We start from the raw sequence: 22,340 nt of genomic DNA on the forward strand, positions 1-22,340 counted from the left end.
ATTATTTCCCCATGTACAGAAGAACTCAAGGAGAAACTAAAGGAGTATGTCAATGAGGTAAATATGCGGAAGCCTGGATTCATCAAGGTGGTCCGACACAGCAAGCAAGAGGGGCTGATCCGGTCTCGAGTAAGTGGATGGAGAGCAGCCACAGCGCCAGTTGTTGCTCTCTTTGATGCTCATGTGGAATTCAACGTAGGATGGTATGTGCCTTGCTGCTTCTTGCAATTATTGATGAGCTGAGTAGGTGGAACTTTTCTGCTTGCCATTCATAAATTACAGCATGATATATATCCAGTTTATAGGGGATGAGGTATATACAAATCTTTTGACGTAAATTTAAATACAGAGATAATTATGAAAACTGTATTGTTTGTAATATGCAACATTGTCACATAATCAAGATTCTGTTTTTAGTACTGGGTTATTGATTCTGGTAAATACATGTTACTAACTTACACGAGTAGAACAAGTTAGAGATTTATTGTCTCCAGTTAAAATCTGTATAAAATTTTATATATGCACAGTATATTACTGCTCTTGTCTGTTTTCACTTTATTTTTGTCAGTAGCTAGTGCATTGATGAGACATAATCACTTGGCACAGAGAAGCTTAGTGGAACAAGTCAGTCATGTAACAAATTTGGTCCTGATTTTGTATATGCAGCACTAAGGAGACAACACAAATATTAATGAGATTTAGGGCCAGATTCTGTGGGTTGTTGAGCTCATGTGATGAGGTGCTGTGGCCTCTCAGTACTGCCCAGGATGAGTCCACATATGATTCATCAGAACACAGAATATTCTTCACCTTGCCTTCAACATTGCATTTAACTAACCCTTTAAAACCCCCCAATGGGTTAAAAGCTTACAATAATTATACATGCCAGAAGAGCACTGAGAAAAATGCTGTCCACATGACACTATAACCTTATAATATATTTTAGAAATGTGCATCTATCTGTCTATTTATTCAAGAAATCCTCCTAAATGGTAAGAGCTAGAACCACTAAATCTGATATGCAGCTTCCACTTATTGTATCTTAAAGCAAGGGCAGGATTTGGTTGTGTCAGGTTAATGGGATGTGTGTGGAATGGGACTGTTTTATATCAAATGGAAGGGGGGGGCATGAAAGCAGGAACAGTTGTACTAACGCATGACCACAGGGAGTCAGCAAGCATGGAGACACGAATGACCACAAGTGAGCCTCAAGTGCCTCAGCGAACAGCCACTGGCTGGCAGCACCTGTGGCCCCGCCCTGCTCCGGGGAGCAGTTGCTTGCTGCTGCCACCCTCTTTGCCCCTCCTCAACCTCCAACCCTGACTCCTACCCCTCCTGTCATAACCCCTACCCCTCCGCATCCCAAAGACCTTGTTCTGATCTCCTACTCTGAAGGACTTGAGCAACGCCTGATAAGTCTTCTAGTTAACAATATAACAAAAGCAGCCAGAAGCCTCAGTTCAGCAAGATATTTAAGCACATGTAACTTTAAGCTTTCAAATAGTTCCACAGAACCCAATGAACTCACTTTCTTTTATATCTGCTAAAGTACCTTGCTAAACTGGGTCCTGAGCAAGTCAATTCTCCCATCTAAACCAATATTTTGGAACTAACTCCTTTGTTAATTGTTCAGCGCATAGCGCCTACAGTTTGGATGGCAAGGTGTGTGGGAGAAGGGGTGTAGCTGGGGTTGGGAGGGTAAGGAAACATCTAAAGTTTACTCCAGTTCATGTGCACGGAATGTGAAAACATTTTTCATTTTCAGCAAAGGAATAGCAAGTAGCATAAACTGCTAAGCTGAGCACTCCTTTCTGAGGGTATGTCTACACTGCCACCCTAGTTCGAACTAGGGTGGCTAAAGTAGGCATTCGAACTTGCAAATGAAGCCCGGGATTTAAATATCCCGGGCTTCATTTGCATGTTCCCGGGCGGTCGCCATTTTAAAATGCCCGTAGTTCGAACTACCTGCCCGTGGCTACCCACGGCATGGACTAGGTAGTTCGAATTAAAGCTCCTAATTCCTCCTGCAAGGGGGTTTAATGGTAGTTCAACTTAGGAGCTTTAATTTGAACTACCTAGTCCGTGCCGTGTGTAGCTGTGGGGAGGTAGTTGGAACTACGGGCATTTAAAAATGGCGCTCGCCTGGGAACATGCAAATGAAGCCCGGGATATTTAAATCCCAGGCTTCATTTGCAAGTTCGAATGCCTACATTAGCCACCCTAGTTCGAACTAGGGTGGCAGTGTAGACATACCCTGAATGACTTGTCCTGCTTATATTTAACTGCCAGCAGTTGGCTTTACAAGATACAGAGAAATTACTTAAGTTTCTTGGCTCTATCTCAGATGTGCTTCTTACGCTGTGGTGGTCTCCTTATCGAATAATTTTAATTAGAAACTAAAATTCACATCAGGGCAAAGCAAGCCTGGACGATTCAGACCTTTCACTTTTAGGCCATTGATTCCAATTCAGTCTACATTGATCATGACCAAAGGATGTTAGTATCTCTAGCAGCTCAATGGTTTCTCTGAAATTAGTTTTAGCCTGATTCCTAGTGAAGAGTGACCACATCACAGAACCATTATCACCACTCACTTGGACATCTTTGTTGATGTACTTTGAATGACTTGGGTGGTGCGGTCCAGAAATCAAGGATAGAGTATCCTTGAGGCTGCACTATACTCATAGCTGAGGCTTATTCAGAGAAATGGTAATGAAGGGGGAATAGGAACTTCAGTGACTGGTCCCTTCTCACATGTGGTTCCATAGTTGTTCAAACTATCCTTAGTTTCACTGTTTCTTCTTCATAAAAATAGCTTTTTTAAAAGGAAAAAAATTTTTGTCCCTGGGATACTTAAGGTATTAACTCAGATCAGCTTGATGCCCTTGATCATAGAGATGATACAGAGACATTATCTTTCTGCGGTAACAAGCATGTGAATGGTAACTGAAAAGAAAGGTCTAATTTCTTCCATCACCAGACTAAGAAGACATAGCATCCAGTGGCATGCTAGATTTAAAGTGACACTGCCAAATCCTGCAGCCTCTCTCAGTAAAACCCACACTTCAGTCAAGGGGAATTTTGCATGAGTAACACATGCCCTTCAGATAATATGGCTTGTAGGCAACTTTTGACATAAATGTTTTGCTTCTGTTGAAACAATCTCAGAATTTGTTTTTTTAGGGCTGAACCAGTACTCATGAGAATAAAGGAAAATAGAAAAAGAGTCATTTCTCCATCGTTTGATAACATCAAATATGATAATTTTGAAATAGAGGAATACCCCCTGTCTGCGCAGGGGTTTGACTGGGAACTGTGGTGTCGATATCTGAATCCTCCAAAATCCTGGTGGAAGCTGGAAAACACAACTGCTCCAATAAGGTAACATGCACCTGTGACATGGCTGGAGGAGTAACAGAGTGCTCTGTTTTACGTAACAAAGGATTGTCTGCATGCCGTTTATTTTAAAAAGGAACAGAGGGCTGCTTATCAAACAGACCAATGATTAAATGAGAAGAAATATTCTCCCTACTCTCTGCCATTTTTACCATTGCTCCCTCAAATAACCACAAAAAAGTTTCATAGTCTCTCTATGGCTTGATCTTATGCCCTTCCTTTTCATATAACAAATCAGAGCAAATATAAAAAAGCATGCATATTACAAACATGCTGCAAAAAGGGATAATTGTCAGAGTGATGAATTAAGAGCTGATGATTACATTTGTGATGATATCACACTGTTGTACTACAATGGATTATAATCACATAGAGCCAAATCTGGCTCATTAGTATGTGGAAGTAAGGAGTGTGTGAAAGGTCATACAGAAGTTGGAGTTAACTCTGTACCTGCCTATTCTGTCTAGAGACCTGTTAGGCTGGTGCAGAAGTGAGCCCTAACTAATGTATGGTATCAAGGTATTATTGTTTTGTTTAAATAACATTGATGACCTCCAGCCACGTCTCCATATATCCCTCTGCTTGAACCTCTCTTGTCTGGCACTCTCTGTTCCAGCAACAGCCATAGTCCAGCATGATTTTAGTTAGCCAGATGTTCACTGATCATGGGTGTAGCCAGATTTCCTGCAGTCCCATAAAGTTTGTTTACAGCCACCAGTCCTGGCGCTGAGTGTCCTGTGCTTTATTTTAGCTCTAATTTACCCTCAAGCTATGACTACCCTGTAGCCTTCTTCCGGAAAAACTTATGGAAATGAAGTGCGGCATGGAATATCGCTATGCTTCATTTGCATAATTAATTAGCAGCCGCTTTTGCACAAGAGGCTTTTGCGCAAAAAGGAGCTGGGTAGACGGCTCCTTTTTGCGCAAAACCCCCCTCTTGCTCAAGAGACGTTCTTCATCATTTTTTCAGGAAGAACGGCTCTTGTGCAAGAGGGGGGGTTGTGCAAAAAGGAGATGTGTAGACAACTCCTTTTTGCGCTAAAGTGTCTTGCGCAAAAACGGAGCGTCATTAATTATGCAAATGAGGCATGGCTATATTCCACGCTTTGACTCATTTGCATATTTTTTTGCACAAGAAGAGGCAGTCTAGACATAGCCCCTGAGTATAACTGAGGTTAACAATACTCACCTCAGCCCTGGTCTATTCTAGGGAATTATTTCCAAATAACACCCCCTTATATTCAGTTTATAAGTAGACCCTCTACACTACCAGTCCCATTATTTTGAAATAATGAGCACTTATTTCAAAATCTGTATTCCTGCTTTTCTTAGGGAATAACACTAATTTCGAAATAACCTTAGTGTGGGTGCTCTGGAACCAATATTTCAAAAGAACTACTCCCCAGAGTAATTAGAACTAATTACTTCCCAGTGCTTCCTGGGGCTGTAAGTCAAGGTAGAGCATCCACATTAATGGAGCCTGCCTCGGACTAATTTTGAGGCTTCTCCATAGTGGGGAAAAGCTATTTCGATTTGTAAAATCAGAAGTTACTAAACTGAATTTAGTTATTCTGAAATAGTTTCCTTGTGTAGACATGGCCCCATGGGGATACTGCAAAGCTTAATTAATGCTAGTAAAGTGCTTGAGAACCTCCAATAGAAGAGCCTTGTAGCAGTGAACATTATTAGTTTTTGTATCTTTTAGTTCACTTTTTGAAAAACAATATTGCATTTCAAAACAAAGAACTGGTCCTGATTGTACATTTCATCCTGTGATTTCTGATGGACAGAGATTAGATGTAACTTTACAATGGTGGAAGTTTGGACTTGCAAAATCCTGGAGTGGGAATGAGCACTGGCCTTATCTTGGAATATTGCTTATTGTTGAGATACATTATACAAAAGAGTTGTGTAATGGTAAATTGAGTTCAGTGTGTCACTTTACTAAGACAATTCCTTCAATAACCAACACATTATTATTCCAGGCACTGTTGGAAGGAAACGTAGTTGAAGTACAAAAGAATTAGAACAGATTCTTTACTACAAAAAACATTCAGAAACCTTCCTACTCCTATGCAGTGATATATTCAGCACAGTATTTTTAGTGGAGTGGTACAAGGGTTCTGATATTTTCCTCATACTACATACATCCAAAATATTTTCTCATTGTGCTGAACTGGTATAGTAATAGTGTAGCAGAACTATATAGATCTGTACAAGGAGAGAATTTTAAGCGTTGTGATTAAGCAATCTTATAATCACATGAAAAGCAAACGTCTCCATTTAACACTGCTTGATTGTCCTCTTCCTGATAAATGCAGGATGACTTACCCTATGCTCTTTCATTGCCCTTTGTCCTTTAATTAATATCCTGTTAGTTCCCAGTGCTCCCTCTGCTCATGCTATGACAAAAATGACATTTGTGTTTTTGTCAGCATGCAAGAAAAGCTAAAAACATTGCAAAAGTAATGAAAAAACATTAATTACTTCCCTTCTACAGGGAAATATATATTCCATATTGTCTTCACCACTTTATAAGTGGGTCACCAATTCTAAGACTAAGTGACTCAGGGTTTTGAATCTATAGGAAATTAATATTAGAGGGACTGGCTGACTCAGTGTGCCTCTCACCCTTTGGCCACAGATTCAGATATGGCTCAGATTAGCAGTGGCTGAAAGACATGAATATTTTACAGCATGTCAATAAAAGGAATTGTGTTCACATTACAAAAGCCAAAAAAGGCCTTGCCTCGTGAAAACATCCCCATTCACTGAGGTCTTATAAGCACATGCTTAGTTTAAGCTTAAACTTAGGCACATACTTAAATGCTTTCCTGACCAGGGGATGGAATTAAGCATGTGGTTAAGTGCTGTCCTTCATAAAGGGCAAAATTTGCACTAATTGGTACTCTTGTTAGCAGTCTACACCGAGACCCACAAGAGCTGAGTGGCACTAAAGTCTGTGCAGCCTCTTCTCACTACAGCCGGTGTCTCCAAAATAGAGCTGGGACACATAAGGAAGCACAGCAGGGAGAATCAGTCTTGTTGTTCATGCTGTACTGGGGGTTTCAGTTTCCAATATTGTCAGTCTGGCACTCCATTTGCTTTAAAAAACAGATCACACAATAAGACAAAATTGGCCACATCCATGTTGGGTGTAATTCCATTGCAATCCATGGTGTTACACATGGTGTTGCCCAGTGATACTAACTACAGTCAGAACGGCAATGAAAAAGGAAGTTGCTTACATGCTCTCTAACTCTTGTTTTCCATTGTTCTGTTGTATTCATGCAGAAGCCCTGCACTGATTGGATGCTTCATAGTAGACAGGGAATACTTCCAAGAGATTGGCTTGCTAGATGAAGGCATGGAGGTCTATGGAGGAGAAAATGTGGAGCTTGGGATCAGGGTAAGGAAATGAAATATACAACAAGCACTGATGATCTGTTCTTATAAAATGTGATTTGCCCCACATCATATGTGAGGAAGCAGACAAAGGTTAGGAGAGATAGTATGTTAGAGAGCTATATAATTTCTGCCCATCATTGTGATTATGTAATACACCAAGCCAGCCTGAGGCTACATCTACACTACAAAGGTAAGTCAGAAAAAGATGCAAATTGTGAACCTTAATTTGCATATCATTTTCCGCTTTTCTTTTGAAAGAGGCTTTTCCAAAATTTGGTGTGTCTACATGGTGCCACATTTCTGAAAAACCTGCTCTGAAAGAGCTGCAGTCTAGACATAGCCATAGAGTCCTACATCAATGGGTTGTGTGCAAGAGAGACAGGATGAAATGTAGCGGAAATGTAGCTGGGGAGGGGAGGATACAAACTTGATGTTATTTCACATAGCTGGAAGAGGTAGTTGCTATGATGAAGCCTGAAAAAAATGTCCCTGCCCAGTAATAATACAGTCACCTATTGGGAGGTTAGCTTCTTAAAAATCTAATGGGGAAGATTCTTCTAGATTCAGCTGCTTATTTAAATTGGGGAGATCACTTTGGAGATAGCATATGTCAGTTGTCTTTCCTCTGCTTTTGCTGAGGAGTTAAGATATTCATGGTGTACTGAGTACGCATAATTGCTTGAATTTTCTTCTTCCATCATTTATTTATCATTTGCAATACTCCTCGTGATTTCTGTATCTCTTTCTGCCTCCCCTCATGAATAAAAAGCATCCTGAAAAAAGCAACTTTGCTCAATTTAAAATATTCTCTCAGATTTTTGTTACAGGTAAAAAAGAGATTCTTCTGACTTACATATTTGGACAAATGGGAAAAAAAAGGTCCCACTTGTGTTACAAAATTAAATTTACAAACACTGCTACTGAAACATTAGCTGTGATCACACTGAAGTTTGTGTTTTGTGGGTGTCAGGTCACTGAATAAAGATATACAATAAAGACAAGGACAAATTTCTGTAAATAATGGGAAAATATTTTCAGGTAATATGTCCAGGCTGAGCCATAGTACAAAACCACTTATTTTCCACCTCTAGCTTTTTGAAAATCTTTTCTTTCCACTTGCCAGAGAGAAAGCATTATTGCAGAAGAAGGAGTGGAATGGCCCTTGTCAAGACCCGGTTCCCTCCACTGTCAGGGAGTGCTAGGGGAGAGATGTGAGCATTCTGCCTTTGATTAAACCAGTCTCTGCATGCTTAGGGAGAGAGAGCCTGAGTGCATTCGTAGAGCCAGATTTCTCAGCTCAATGTTGCATGCTGAGTTTTAAAATTAGTGACACTGATTTTTAACTGAATGACTCATAGTTTCTATGAGAGAACAAAGAGTTTGATCAACCAAACCTATGAGACTTTGATGGTAATCTGTGTGACAGAATATGGCCCCAGTGCTCTCAAGTGATATACTAGCCTGTCTGGTCTGTTTAATCCTTGTGGATGTTAACTGCTGAAAATCACGTTGAAAGACAAGACTAGACAGAAGCATAAACATCCCCGTAATTGAAATTTTGTAGTCTACTGGATTGCTGGAATAAGACCCAACAATGATCTTAATTTGTAGAAGGCTGGTCTTCTGTCTCCAGGGAAATGGAGCCTGACCTAAATAAAACACTTTCATCTTTAACATAGCACCATGTGCAAGGTAGCATAATATATATTGCTTTGTCTAGCTCTAGTCTTACTCTGATCTGAGTTCCCAGCTGGATCAAAACATCTGTAATGACAGATAGCTCAGCAGTTTATTAATGACTCTCTTCACTATGCTCAGCACAACCCAGATAATAGCAGGATTAATATACATTTATGCTGCAATAGTAGTGCTGCCAGAAAGTGTAATATTCAGGTAGACTTTCCAAGTGTGTCTCTTCATTTAACCCCCAGCTCTTAGCAAAATGGAGGTGCCTACAAAAAAGGCTGTTATCGTAATGTTGTGGGAAATCATGTTATTTAGTTACAGGCCCAGGCTCTACAGTCTGTAGTGGTATTCTACAAAGTTGCCTTTCATTTTCTTTACATAGAGACATGCTGAAAACTATGGTCAGGGAAGGAGTTAGATCCAGATGGTCTTTCTCTGCTGCCTAACTACATTTTCTTTGCAGCACCAGAGAGCAATTTCGACTTCCTGGGTTGCTTTTAACTGCAGGGCCTAAAATGAATCACTTAATAATGGCTGTAATTGTTGAACAGAAACAGCAGCAGTTTGCATTTTATTGTTACAGTATGAGTACAATAGCTAAATTTTTGTTTTAAAATTATAACCCGAACACCAGGATGCAGATTTCTTCCCGTGCTTTATCTTTCATCTGCACTTTCCTTTTTAGCAGCATATGGCTTAGTCCCATCTACTGACATGTGGTGCTCTTTAGCCTCAGAAAATGAGCTTCCAGGCATGCCTGAGAAAATCCAGTACCTGGCTTTCAAAGTTATGAGGCATCGTGCAATATGCTGGCGCTCATTAATCAGCCAACTTTCTGAGCTTACTCCATGGCTTACTGTAGCCAGGAAGTTGTGAGTAAAATAGACACATGGTGGCCTGCTTCTATTCTGCACGCTGCAATGTGTTCACACAGTGAAGAGATGGAATGACAGGCAGCATTCCATTCCTTCCTCCCGCCTTTATGCCATAGGCCTGCATGACTCAACGGGTTCATCTGCCCGTAGTAATGCTTGGTGTCTGGAACTGGTTAGCTATCTTCTCCCTGGTAATGTCTTATAAATGTGGCGAGTTCAATGTTACAGAGTGCTACATTGTGAGGGTACAATGGATGTACAGAAGACAGCAGTAATGAGATGCTCCCCCACCCATTCCATAGAGAAGATCCCCGTTGTCCAAGTTCTCTGCAGCTCCTTGTGGAAAGAGAAGTGTGAGTAGACCAGAGCAAGTACTGAGACCAGCATATTCATGGACTCTATGTATGTGCTGTGCCAAACCTCATTTAGTAAGGAATCAGCAAGCCATAACTGCTACATTTCCTCACACTTTGTGTTAGCAGCCAGGGCTGGTTCAAACTGAAAATGTTCTCTCTCAGCTCTGTCTCATTTCCCCATGGAATAAAGCCCTCTTACACTCCTCAGGATTAGTCTGCAACAGGCAATTCTTTCTCTTTCCTCTTCAGCCTTGAAGTAGCCTGCTCACAGCAGAATGGGTAGGAATGAATCCTCGCTCAATGTTCTAACCAAAAGAGGCACCTTTCTCTCATTTATCCACGTTACTTGTGCCGCTAAGACCAGAAAACACACAAAGCATTTGGAGTTTTAACAAAAGCATCTATTGTTGATAACCTCTTACTCACAGGATCAGTTATTTTTCACATTGCCAGTATGTTATAGGACCTGGAGATTACTCTATCAGGCTCTTTTAAAAATTCTCTCTTTTCTTAAATCCATTAATGTCTATGTTAAGGTGATATTTTATCAATAGGTCATTTTCTCTCTCTCATCTATGGCTTATAATAATATGCGTAAAATATTAAACTCATGCTATCAAATAAATATTAATAGAATTCAGTAGCCTTAGGGTAGATGCTATAAATGAGTGCAAAGCATGAATACATTCATAATATAGGAAATAAGGTCATATTTTTTTCCTGACAGCAACACATTTTCTTACAAAACTCAGTATTTGCCTCATAACAAGACAATTAATCTCACTAAGGCTAGCATCTTGTCTGAGGGGCTGGAATCTTCTGATGGGGTTCCTCACCAAAGGCTGTCAGGATCTCTCAGGGTCTCGTCATTAGCCTTTGTGTAGGATAAGCACTGCTCCTTCAGAGGTCCCTCATGCTTGCACACTTCAGATCCTGTTAATATGTTTCAAAACCAAATTTCCATCCTTTGTGACACTACTCACATTACTCTCTAATATTATTCCTTTAAGCATTGGCTCATGTTCTGGGGTCAGTGCAACATCATGCTGCCCAATCAAAAGTTCAAGGGGCACCGTGCCTCAGTGAGATTGTAATACATGTTCCACCCCCACAGCTGGTGCAAAATATGGGTGTGGTGCCATGGCCCCTTGCCTTCTCTTTTAGCTGACAGATGACCATTGTGACCAGCCCATTTAAAATATTTGGAAGGCCAATTTAATACTTCCTTTTTCTAGGGCCTAATCCAATTTTCACTAAAGTCAATACAAGCCTTTCCAGTACTATCAATCCCATAGAGATGATTTTTCATCTAAGGTGCCCAAAAGTAATTTACAAACATTACCTAAGCTTCCTAACAGCCTGCTATGGTTGGATGCACTTTTATCAATGCATAACCTGAGGCTTGGGGAGATCGAATGATTTACCCACAGTGGCAGTGGCAGTGGCAGTGGCAGTGGCAGTAATATAAGTCAGGCTGTAGCTGGAAAAAGTAATAAAACATGTTAGAAGGACTGTGTTCCACCTGATGTGTTCACATTCCTAGGAAATAAATGCTTCCATTAAACAAGAGAGAAAATTCTGCTTAAAAGAGAAACGATCATTAATGCAAAAGGGAAACATGTTTCCTAATGGGCCTAAGTGTGTGCCCATAGAAATATGCAACCCTTTCTTTGACTCCCATGGGAGCAGAAATAGGCCCAAGGATTGGGACTGCATGCTGCATCTTTCTTAATTAGTGGGTACAAACAACATAGCTGGTGATATCTGTGGTAATATAATAAAAACCTAGAATTATGTAAATAATTTGTTTCTGGCTGACACAGCTGTTTTTGCCACTGGAGTCCAAATGACACTGCCGTTGCTCCTTGTGTAGAGAAGTAAAACTTTCAGAGAGAGACACTAGCATGTGACTACTAAATGGTAATTGTTACCCACACAATTTATGGCTCACAGCCCTCTACCCTCTCTTTTGGGTGCTCAGGAAGTAAGGAAGCCAACTTTGCCCCTCCATGGGCTCAGAGCTAACACCATTCCCAATGGATTCAAGGTTAATACCCATTCCAGGTAGAGGAAGGGTTCTATCGGTCTGTGGGCTCTTTTCCTAGTAAAGGAGCCATAAACAGTATCCATAACCTCTATTTATTACCAGTTACCAAACCAGAACACACACACTAAGCATGCAATGCTTACCACTCTGGAGCATGTAGACATCTCCCCTCTACTGGCCAGGCAAGGTTCAGGTCACCTCTGGCTCCTGTAACTGCACAGCACAGCACAGTCATACAGGGTGTTCTGGTAGCTTTAATCTTGAGCTTTACTGTGTCCTGGAGCTGAGTTCTTCTTGGACCCCAATTTTTATAGTGAAACTTGAGTCCTGCCTGTTCGTACGCTAACCAGTTATTTTTATGAAACATTTATTTAACCAACCTGTACCTGGACAAACATGTCTTTAGCCAGTCATATCTTACCACATTCATTCTAATCTTGCAAATTTAGTTATGTAATAGACTGAATCAATTAAAGAATCAGATAACCATGCAGTTACAGAGGGGCTATAAAGGCAATGCAACATATAAGTTTAGATTTGCAATCACAACTGTTCTTGCCAGACAGAATGCTACAAGGGCAGCGTTTCGGGGGGGGCAGCAGTCACGCACTCCAGGACAAGGCTAGCTTTTCATCGTGTTTCCCAGACTCTCAGGGAATGAGGGGAAAGTACTTACATTCCCTATGTTCCTCTCACAGCTGGCTGGTGAGTTCCCATACAGAGGCATGCATTGAATGCAAGTACATCTGGATATCTTTTCCTGGTGTTTGTCACCTGAAATCTCTTGACTGATAAAATGTTGCTTATCATCTCAGAAACTCATGTAAAGTTTATATTATTAGTAACCTATAATACTTGGAAACATATTTAGCATATCATTTACATGCCAGTTATATGACATATGGATATATAATTATATCATTACATTCAGTATTTAAAATAAATGAACATCTGTTTTGTTGGAGTAATATCCAAGGTTATCATCTCCCAAACATTTGAAAGCTGAACCCTCTTGAGTCTTCATGGCACCTCTCTCCCCACACACACTTTCAGCCACTATCCTTTGGTGTGGTTTTACAACGAGGTATTTTTTAGTTGAATTTAGTAATTCATAAAAGATCCACATAGACTGCAGTGAAATTGGCTATATACACAGCACTGTCAAATGCACAAAATAACAGGAAGGGGAAAACAAGAGAAAAATGTAGGTTTCTCTAATTTCTTTGTTATAATAATCTGAGCCGTTACTTGTAACAGCGTTAGGTAAAATGATTTTCAGTTAGAAAGGTAATTCTATTTTTTAATATGTTGGTTGCTCCTTAATTTCAGCTGTTGAAAGTTAACTGAACATACAATTTTTACTCTCTTGACAATTTGGCAAGTAGAAAAGAAATCATGTGTTGTCCGCATGGCTTCATGAAAAAAGAAGCAATTTTTTTGACTAACTTAAAATTGTGTAAGAAATGTTTGAGAAATTGGGATCTTGCAAAAAAGCATTTGATGTTTTTTAGAGCAAATATTTTTGCAAAAAAAACATGAAAATGGTTTAATTTTGTCACATGCGTGCAGCTGGAGCTACTGAGTTATGGGTTTTTTGCATGGTTTTGTATATAATTGTTATTGCGACTTTGATGTAGGCAGAAGTTATCACTAAAATGCTATTTATTTTGGAAACTCATTCTCTGTGATGAGGGATTAAAGCCCAATAGTACCAGAGATTGGTATTCTCTATTTTAAGGGCTGCCATTTCTATAAGATTGTCATTTCACCACAAGAAATAACTCTATTGAAAATGAAAGACAGAACTTGTCTCCAAATTGTCATGCCTCCAGTTGTGTCAATCATGACATCGGCAGCTGTTTTCTCTCTATGGCTTGTTCTATTTTCGTGTGGAGCCTCCAGTGGAATAATTGTTTTTCCCCCTGTTTTGCCCATGAATGCCTCAGCGGGTATCCCGTAGCTACAGTGTGTATAATTATACATACAGACAACATTGCCAGTTTGCCACTGAATCATTTTTATACTGTTTCTGTTTCAGGGGAGAGAACATGTTATTCAAAGCTCCCATAGGAAAGCAGATGATTGATGTAATGCCAGTAAATATGTGGTGTAGCATCCCTTTAGTATGCATTAAAGAGCAAGAGGTACTGTAAATTTCCAGTAGAGGGGCTTTTTGCATTGCATGCACCTGTTTGGTCCCATGTTTTGGAATGGACAATAATGTTAACATCTTGATGCTCCAACAAAGGAAATCACTGCTTGCAATGGTAAGAAGAGAAATAACCTAGCTGAAGCCAATACACGTACTCACAAATCAGTGGTTATAGGAGAGAGACAAATTAATCAGTCTACACTACAAAGTTAATTCGAACTAACAGCTGTTAGTTTGAATTAACTTTAATAGACGCTACACAGGCAAACCGCTAGTTCTAACTTAATTCGAACTAGCGGAGCACTTAATTCAGACTAGGTAAACCTCATTCTACGAGGACTAACGCCTAGTTCGAATTAAGTAGTTTGAATTAAAGGCTGTGTAGCCACTTAATTCAAACTAGTGGAGGCTAGCCCTCCCCAGCTTGCCCTGGTGGCCACTCTGGGCACCACCAGGGAAACTCGTCTGCACCCCTCCCGGCCCCGGAGTCCTTAAAGGGGCACGGTCTGGCTACGGTGCCCGTGCCAGGTGCAAGCCTGCCAGTACCCAGCCAGCAGACCCTGCACCTGGCACGGATTGAGCCAGCCACCTGCTGCCACCCAGCCCTCCGCCTCTTCCCGGGACCAGGCTGGCGGCTCCCAGGAGCCCGCCTGGTCTAGTGCGGACATTGTGGACCTCATCGAGGTTTGGGGGGAAGCCTCCAATGTCCATGAACTCCGCACTAGACACAGAAAAGTGGCCATCTAGGGCAGGATAGCTGCCAGCCTGGCCACCCAGGAGCAGGTTTGCATGAAAAACAAGGTGGTCGAGTGAGACCCCGACCCTGAGCCCTGAGCTTAGAACATAAAAACATAAGAATAGCCGTACTGGGTCAGACCAAAGGTCCATCTAGCCCAGTAGCCTGTCTGCCGACAGTGGCCAACACTAGATACCTTGGAGGGGATGGACTGAAGACAATGACGAAGCCATTTGTCTCGTGCCATCCATCTCCAGCCTTCCACAAACAGAGGCCAGGGACACCATTTCTACCCCCTCGCTAATATCACTCCATGGACTCAACCTCAATGAATTTATCTAACTTCTCTTTAAACTCTGTTATAGTTCTAGCCTTCACAGCCTACTGCAGCAAGGAGTTCCACAGGCTGACTATTTGCTTTGTGAAGAAGAACTTTCTGTTATTGGTTTGAAGCCTGCTACCCATTCATTTCATTTGGTGTCCTCTAGTCCTTCTATTATGGGAACTAATGAAGAACTTTTCTTTATGCACCCTCTCTACACCACTCATGCTTTTATAGACCTCAGTCTCCTCTTTTCTAAGCTGAAAAGTCCCAGGGTATGTCTACACTACCCTCCTAGTTCGAACTAGGAGGGTAATGTATGCATACCGCACTTGCTAATGAAGCCCGGGATTTGAATTTCCCGGGCTTCATTAGCATAAGCGGGGAGCCGCCATTTTTAAATCCCCGCTGCTTCGAACCCCGTGTAGCGCGGCTACACGGGGCTCGAACTAGGTAGTTCGGACTAGGGTGCCTATTCCGAACTACCGGTACACCTCGTTTCACGAGGAGTAACGGTAGTTCGGAATAGGACCCTAGTCCGAACTACCTAGTTCGAGCCCCGTGTAGCCGCGCTACACGGGGTTCGAAGCAGCGGGGATTTAAAAATGGCGGCTCCCCGCTTATGCTAATGAAGCCCGGGAAATTCAAATCCCGGGCTTCATTAGCAAGTGCGGTATGCATACATTACCCCGCTAGTTCGAACTAGCGGGGTAGTGTAGACATACCCCCAGTCTCTTTAGCCTCTCTTCATATGGGACCAGTTCCAAACCCCTGATCATTTTAGTTGCCTTTTTCCGAACCTTTTCCAAGGCCAAAATATCTTTTCTGGGGTGAGGAGATCACACCTATACACAGTACTGAAGATATGGCGTACCATAGTTTGATACTTCCCTTCCTCCTTCTTCCCCTGGCTTCCTCCTTCCAGCACTCTCCTCCCAGGTTTCCTCCTCCCCTCTCCCACCCTCTCTCTTTCCCTCTCCCACCTCTTTTTCCCAGTCTCCCCGGGTTTTGTTCAATAAAGAGAGTTTCTGTTTTTGAACACACATGTCCTTTATTTTGTACATAAGGAAGGGGGGCTAGGGAGGGGTAAGTGGAAGGAGGTGAGGGAGGAATGGGGTACAAACCCCCAATGGGGAGGAATGGGGTGGCTCTGTGGGCTCCTCGGGGTGGAAGCTCTCCTGCAGCCTCCCGATTGACCACCCCCCCCCCAGATGGCAGCCTGCGGCAATTGCAGCCGGTCTGATGGCCGAGTGCTGTGATGTGCCAAGCATGGGCATTCAGGGCACTCCAAGCCAGGACTGCTTTGCTGTCCCTCATTGAGTTAGACAAGCGAGCAGGGAACCCCTGAGAACTGTCTGTCCGGGGTGGGGGTTGGGTCCCTTTAAGCACAGCCCTCGGCTAGCCTGAGACAGCACCTCCACGCTCTAAGTCCTAATCTGATGCCCTGCTGGCACTGCTTCCGGCCATCCTTAACCCCGCTTCAGGGGCCACTCAATGTGGACATGCTTGTTCGAACTAGTTTTTAGGGCTAGATGCGCTAATTCGAATTAGCTTAGTTTGAATTAACTAATTTGAATTAAGTTAGTTCAAATTAGTGCTGTAGTGTAGACATACCCTTCTTTATCACAAAGCTTAATACTTTCAAGTGCAGTTAAAAGTGGCAATGTAGCCTCTGGTATTATAGTATCTTGTTGGTTATAGGTATAGAATCTTCACTTTACTGCAGTTCTCACTGGGTCCCCTGGTGTAGAGCAAGATCTATCATTAATGCAAGACTTTTTTATGCTGATTACTCTGAGCACTGGCATAGGGAGTCACGGACTGGAAAGGAGTCTAAAAAAATGTTATGAAAAATGAACAGTCACAATATCTTGTCACACAAATGTTAAACCTCTGGTAATTTGCATTGGTTATACATTTTGTTTCCCACTCCCCTTTCAGGATAAAAGATGATTTCTTCTGCTTCCTATTTATGGCATACACTTGGCAATGAAATAATTTAAGTATCCATTATTTCACAGTGCCTAGCAGCAAAATAGTTACATTTAAAAACTCAGTGAGTGAAGCTTTATGCTTTCAGTGACCCTGGAAGCATGTTATCTCCTAGTAACACAAGCCTTGGAGTGGCTTAGTGCAATTATAAAACAGCATCCCAACATACATGGTTTAACAATTCATTGTAAAAGTTTTACGGTTTGTGAAGATAAGTACAAAATTAATCCCTGTAGAACAAAACAACTAAAAAAGTACATAATGAAGCAATTAGCTATAAGGGAGAGAAAAACATTGACAATTTAATATGGAAAGGTTCTTTACATGTATTACTTTTTCCAGGAGGGCACTGTATAATTAATGTGAAGCCAGGCCTGTGAGGCAATTAATGAAGACTTCAGAAGTAAGATTTAAGGAATAATGTACATTTTAGAAATTGAGAGCCAACTCTTGCTATATTGAACCCTTTCATTTTTCTTTTAACAATCTTTTAGTTCTTCCTTTTCTCTTTCCCTGTGTCTCTTGGGGTATGTCTACACTACCCTCCTAGTTCGAACTAGGTGTATGCATACCGCACTTGCATTTCCCGGGCTTCATTAGCATAAGCGGGGAGCCGCCATTTTTAAATCCCCGCTGCTTCGAACCCCGTGCAGCGCGGCTACACGGGGCTCGAACTAGGTAGTTCGGACTAGGGTGCCGTTTCACGAGGAGTAACGGTAGTTCGGAATAGGGCTTCATTAGCAAGTGCGGTATGCATACATTACCCCGCTTGTTCGAACTAGCGGGGTAGTGTAGACATACCCTTACAGCTTACCATTAGAATTTTCTGCATGGGAGTGAGAGCAGTTATTGTCATAAACACATGTAAAACTTGGTACCAAATAATAGGGAAGGCACCAGGACATAAAGACATGGAATAGTCTCCCAACCAACCATATCACTTGGGTTGTTTCATACTAAGGAACAATCCTGTGAGGGCAAAGTAATGGACTATCTAGTCTAAATGATCTTTTCAACCCTAAATGCTCTGATCTAATGTTTATGAATGCTGCTTCAAGCTGCCACTAGCACAGAACAGAGTTTCACTTTAGTGCAAAGTTTTTGGTAATGCCCGCTTACTCTGTTAGGGTACGTCTACACTACAGCGCTAGTTCGAACTAACTTAGTTCGAATTAGTTAATTCGAACTAAGCTAATTCGAACTAACGCATCTAGAACTAAAAACTAGTTCGAATTAGCGTTTTGCTAATTCGAACTAGCAAGTCCACATTGAGTGGACTCTGAACAGGGCTTAAGGATGACCGGAAGCAGTGCCGGCAGGGCATCAGACGAGGACTTAGAGCATGGAGATGCTGTCTCAGGCTAGCCGAGGGCTGCGCTTAAAGGGTCCCGACCCCCACCCCGGACAGACAGTTCTCAGGGGTTCCCCGCTTACAAACCAGTCCTGGCTTGGAGTGCCCGAAGTACCCACACTGGGCACATCACAGCACTCGGCCATCAGACCGGCTGCACTTGCCGCAGGCTGACATCTGGGGAGAGGGGGCAATCGGAGGGCTGCAGGAGAGCTTCCACCCCCAGAAGCCCGCAGAGCCAGCCCAGTCCTCCCCATCGGGGGCTCGTGCCCCATTCCTCCCTCACCTCCTTCCACTTACCCTTCCCTAGCCCCCCTTCTTATTGATGTACAAAATAAAGGACACGTGTGTTCAAAAATAGAAACTCTGTTTATTTAACAAAACTCGGGGAAACTGGGAAAAGGAGGTGGGAGAGGGGAAGAGAGAGGCTGGGAGAGGGGAGGGGGAAAACTGGGAGGAGGGAGCTGAAAGGGGGAAGCAAGGGAAAGGAGGGGGTGGGGAAACTGAAGGATCAGGGATGGGGGTCTCGCCAGGCCAACCGCCTCCCAGTACGGCGAGGGAGGGGGCCTCGGCGTCCCCGGGGGGATGGGGTGGAGGGTGCGGAGGTTGAGGTGGGGGGTGTGGACATTGAGGAAGAGGTTGTGGGGGTTGAGGAGGGAGAGGTGGGAGGGGGAGCAGGAGTGGGAGGAAGGACAGCAGTTGGGGGGACAGCTGGTGCAGGATCAGCACGGGGCACCATGCTCTGCAGCAGGAGCTGCAGGTTGGTGCTCAGCCCTCGGAGCTCAGACAGCAGCTCGTGGCGGACCTGCAGGTCTTCCTGCATCCACGACCGTAGTGTGCGGTGCACGGCTTGCAGGGCCCCAAGGTGCTGGTCCCAGTATTCCTGCTCCGTGCTGGTGGTCCGGAGCAGGCCGCGGGTGCAGGAGCATGTCCCGGGCGGGGTGGTGCGCCCTGCACGAGCAGCTGGTGCAGCTGTAGAGAAAGAAGAGAAGTGGTCAGTTCTCCCTGGGGACACAGAGGATGATGCCCAGCCCCCTCCCCAACTCCGCAACGTGAGGGTGACCATGTCCTGCACCGTCACAGCCGCTGTGATTGTACAGAGGCCATGGTCAGGATGTCTGGCTCTCCCCGGGACTGGGAGCTGCCCCAAGACCGCACCCATGTCCCTGTGCCATGTATAGTGTGGCCGGGGCGGCGGGGGGAAGGGGAGATGTCCCCTGCCTCCGTGTAGAGGGGACATGTGAAGGGAAATCATCCTGCTGGGTCCTGCCCCGGGGTCGGGAGCATGTCACGTCTCTTTGCACAAGCATGTGCCTATTGGGCAATGGCCCCTGGGTGTCACGCAGCTGGAGCCACCTGCCCAAGGGTGGCATGGCACTTGCTCGCACGTGCACAGGTGTCTGCGTGATCCGTGGAAGGCATGGCCCACGCGCGCGGTCCCTGGTCTCCCTCCCACCTCCCCCCCGAACTACTTAATTCAAACTACTTACCCGGTACGGTCTCCCTGGACGACCCTGCTGGCGGTGACCCTTCTGGTGTGCCCAGGTCAGGGCCCTCTGGTCCCGGCTCGATGTCCCCCGGGCTGGCACAGACCGCCCTGCCCCCCAAGACTCGGTGGAGGGCAGTGAAGTAGGGGCAGGTGGCAGCCCCTGCAGTGGCGCCGCCTCTTGTGGCCCTGGCGTACGCCTGGCGCAGCTTTTTAATTTTAATGCGCACCTGCTCTTGGGTGCGCCTGTGTCCCCTGGTGGCCATGGCGGCTGCTATGCGCCCATAGACGGCCGCATTCCTCCTCCTAGTGTGGAGATCATGGACGTTGGGGCCCTGCCCCCAAACCTCAATGAGGTCCATGACCTCCGCACTAGTCCAGGAGGCCGCGCGCCGTCTACAGCCCCTGGCTGGCCCCTGGGTGCTGGGGGACTGGGCAAGGGACGTGTCACTGGCACTGGCCGCCTGGCTCATCCTGCAGCCACTGGTTCGGGGCAGAGACTCCTAGCAGGGCTGGCTGACTCTAGTGCCGTCTGGCCAGAGTCTACCCCTTTAAGTGCCCGGGGCTGGGGGAGAGGAGAAGAGTTTTCCTGGTTGTGCCCAGAGAGGCCACCAGGGGGAACCTGGGAAGGGCTAGCCTCCCACTAGTTCGAACTAAAGGGCTACACAGCCCTTAGTTCGAACTAGCTAGTTGGAACTAGGCGTTAGTCCTCGTAAAATGAGGTTTACCTAGTTCAAATTAAGTTCGAACTAACGGAGCGCTAGTGTAGCGCCTAGGAAAGTTAGTTCGAACTAACGTCCGTTAGTTCGAACTAACTTTGTAGTGTAGACATACCCTCAAATACTAAGGTCTTGATTCTTTGTTGCAGCCATCATCTACTCTGTGTACAAATGGAAGCACATGTGCAAACTAAAAATGTATCCTACATTAACACTATAATTCCCAGCCTTTCCTATAGAACAGTGGTCTCCAGCCTTTTTAACTACAAGGTTACATTGAAAAAAGTAAGTGAAATGTAAGATCTACCTCAAACCCAAATATCCTTACTCACTTCCTTCCTGCCCCTTCTTTGAGGCCCTGCCCCTGCTCCACCCTTCTCTGAGGCCTCACCCTGCTCACTCTATCCACTTCTTTCCCAAACCTCACTCACTCTCACCAGGCTGGATTAGGGGTTGAGGTGCAGGTTCTGGTCTTAGGCCAAAGGGTTTGGTGTGTGGGAGGGGCTCTGGGCCTAGCCCAGGGTGGGGTTTGGAGTCCAGGAGGGGTGTCAGGGTGCAAGCTCTGGGAAGGAGTTTGGGTGCAGGGGGACTCACGTTCAGGGCAGGAGGTTCAGGGGTGGAACATGGGTTCAGGAAGCAGGCTCTGGCTGGTCACTGTTTAACTTAGATGGAGCAGTGGGGTTAAAGCAGGTTTACTCCTGCCCTGGCCCTGCACCACTCCTGAAAGCAGCTGGCATGTACAACAATGGCTCCATGGTGACATGTGCCTTAGCTCATCTGCAGGCACAGAGCCCACAGCTTCTACTGGCCCCGGTTCCCCATTACTGATCAATGGGAACTGCAGGACCGGTGTCTGCAGGCAAGGACAGTGTGTGGCGATCCCCTGCTCGGCCTCTCTCAGGGGCTGTAGGGACATGCCAGCCCCTTCAAGTAGCACAATTACCTCAGGGATAATAACTCCAGCAATAATAGTTTCCACATTTTAGAACTCACTGCTCAAAGAATTACATTTAAGCATAAAGAGAAATGAAAGTTATGAAATGCACAGACCAGTCACAAACCAAAACTAACCCACTTTGCGAGGAGTAAAAGTAATAACAACAACTCCCCACATATGTGTTGGGTCAGGAGATGAGTGGGAATGGCAGTGTGTGTGAGAGAATGACAGACACACACACAGTGTGTGAGAGTGACAGAGACTGGCATTGCCATCCTCCCTCTTTACCCTTCTCTCTTTGTAGGGATAGGGTACAGCAGTGCGGGGAGGAGGGACACCCTGACATCAGTGGCCCCCATTCTCCCTCCCATACTCTGCACAGCAAGCAGGAGGCTCCCAAGGGGCAGCTCCAAGGCAGAGGGCAGGAGCAGCATGACAGTGAGGGGAGGGGCAACTGACGTGCCAGTTCTTGATAGCTTCCCAGCCAAACCTGTCAGGATCATCCATCAGAGACTCCAAGATCTACCAGTAGATCCCAATCTACTGGTTGGTATAGAGCAACTGCTATAGAGCATATACACTGAATCACTGACTGACTGAACTCACTTATGCAACTTAAAACAGTATGTTTAGATCTGCTAAACATACCAAAGGAGGCTGGTATTCAAAGAGCATAACTGAGTTCCAGTTCAAAGGTTTGCCTTCAGATATCATGAGGGTGTGCAAAACTGTACCTGAGCTCTCTGCCAATCTTGGATAAAATATGGCATGAGTTAAATCCTACAGAAGTTAAATCCTCAATGGAAACACTATGATTTCAGTGAAATTTTTAACTGAATATCAGGTTGGCCGAATGCAAAATATGTACTAATAAGTT

At 44.3% G+C, this 22,340-nt stretch overlaps 1 protein-coding gene across 5 annotated transcripts in view; it reads left to right on the forward strand.

Annotated features, from left to right (window-relative positions):
* Positions 1-22,340, forward strand: part of GALNT18 (polypeptide N-acetylgalactosaminyltransferase 18) — a 699,281-nt gene that overhangs the window by 438,696 nt on the left and 238,245 nt on the right. For all 5 annotated transcript variants that reach the window (XR_012903608.2, XR_012903609.2, XM_075927908.2 and 2 more), the window contains 3 exons: positions 20-203; positions 3,184-3,381; positions 6,691-6,805. Coding sequence is in view for 3 of the 5 variants with exons in the window: in XM_075927908.2 (XP_075784023.1) it covers positions 20-203; positions 3,184-3,381; positions 6,691-6,805 (497 nt within the window). In the remaining 2 variants the exon portion in view is untranslated. The remainder of the gene's footprint in view (positions 1-19; positions 204-3,183; positions 3,382-6,690; positions 6,806-22,340) is intronic.

The sequence above is a fragment of the Pelodiscus sinensis genome, chromosome 5 (genome assembly GCF_052426305.1).
Source record: "Pelodiscus sinensis isolate ZL-2025 chromosome 5, ASM5242630v1, whole genome shotgun sequence".
In the NCBI taxonomy this organism is placed as follows: domain Eukaryota; kingdom Metazoa; phylum Chordata; order Testudines; family Trionychidae; genus Pelodiscus; species Pelodiscus sinensis.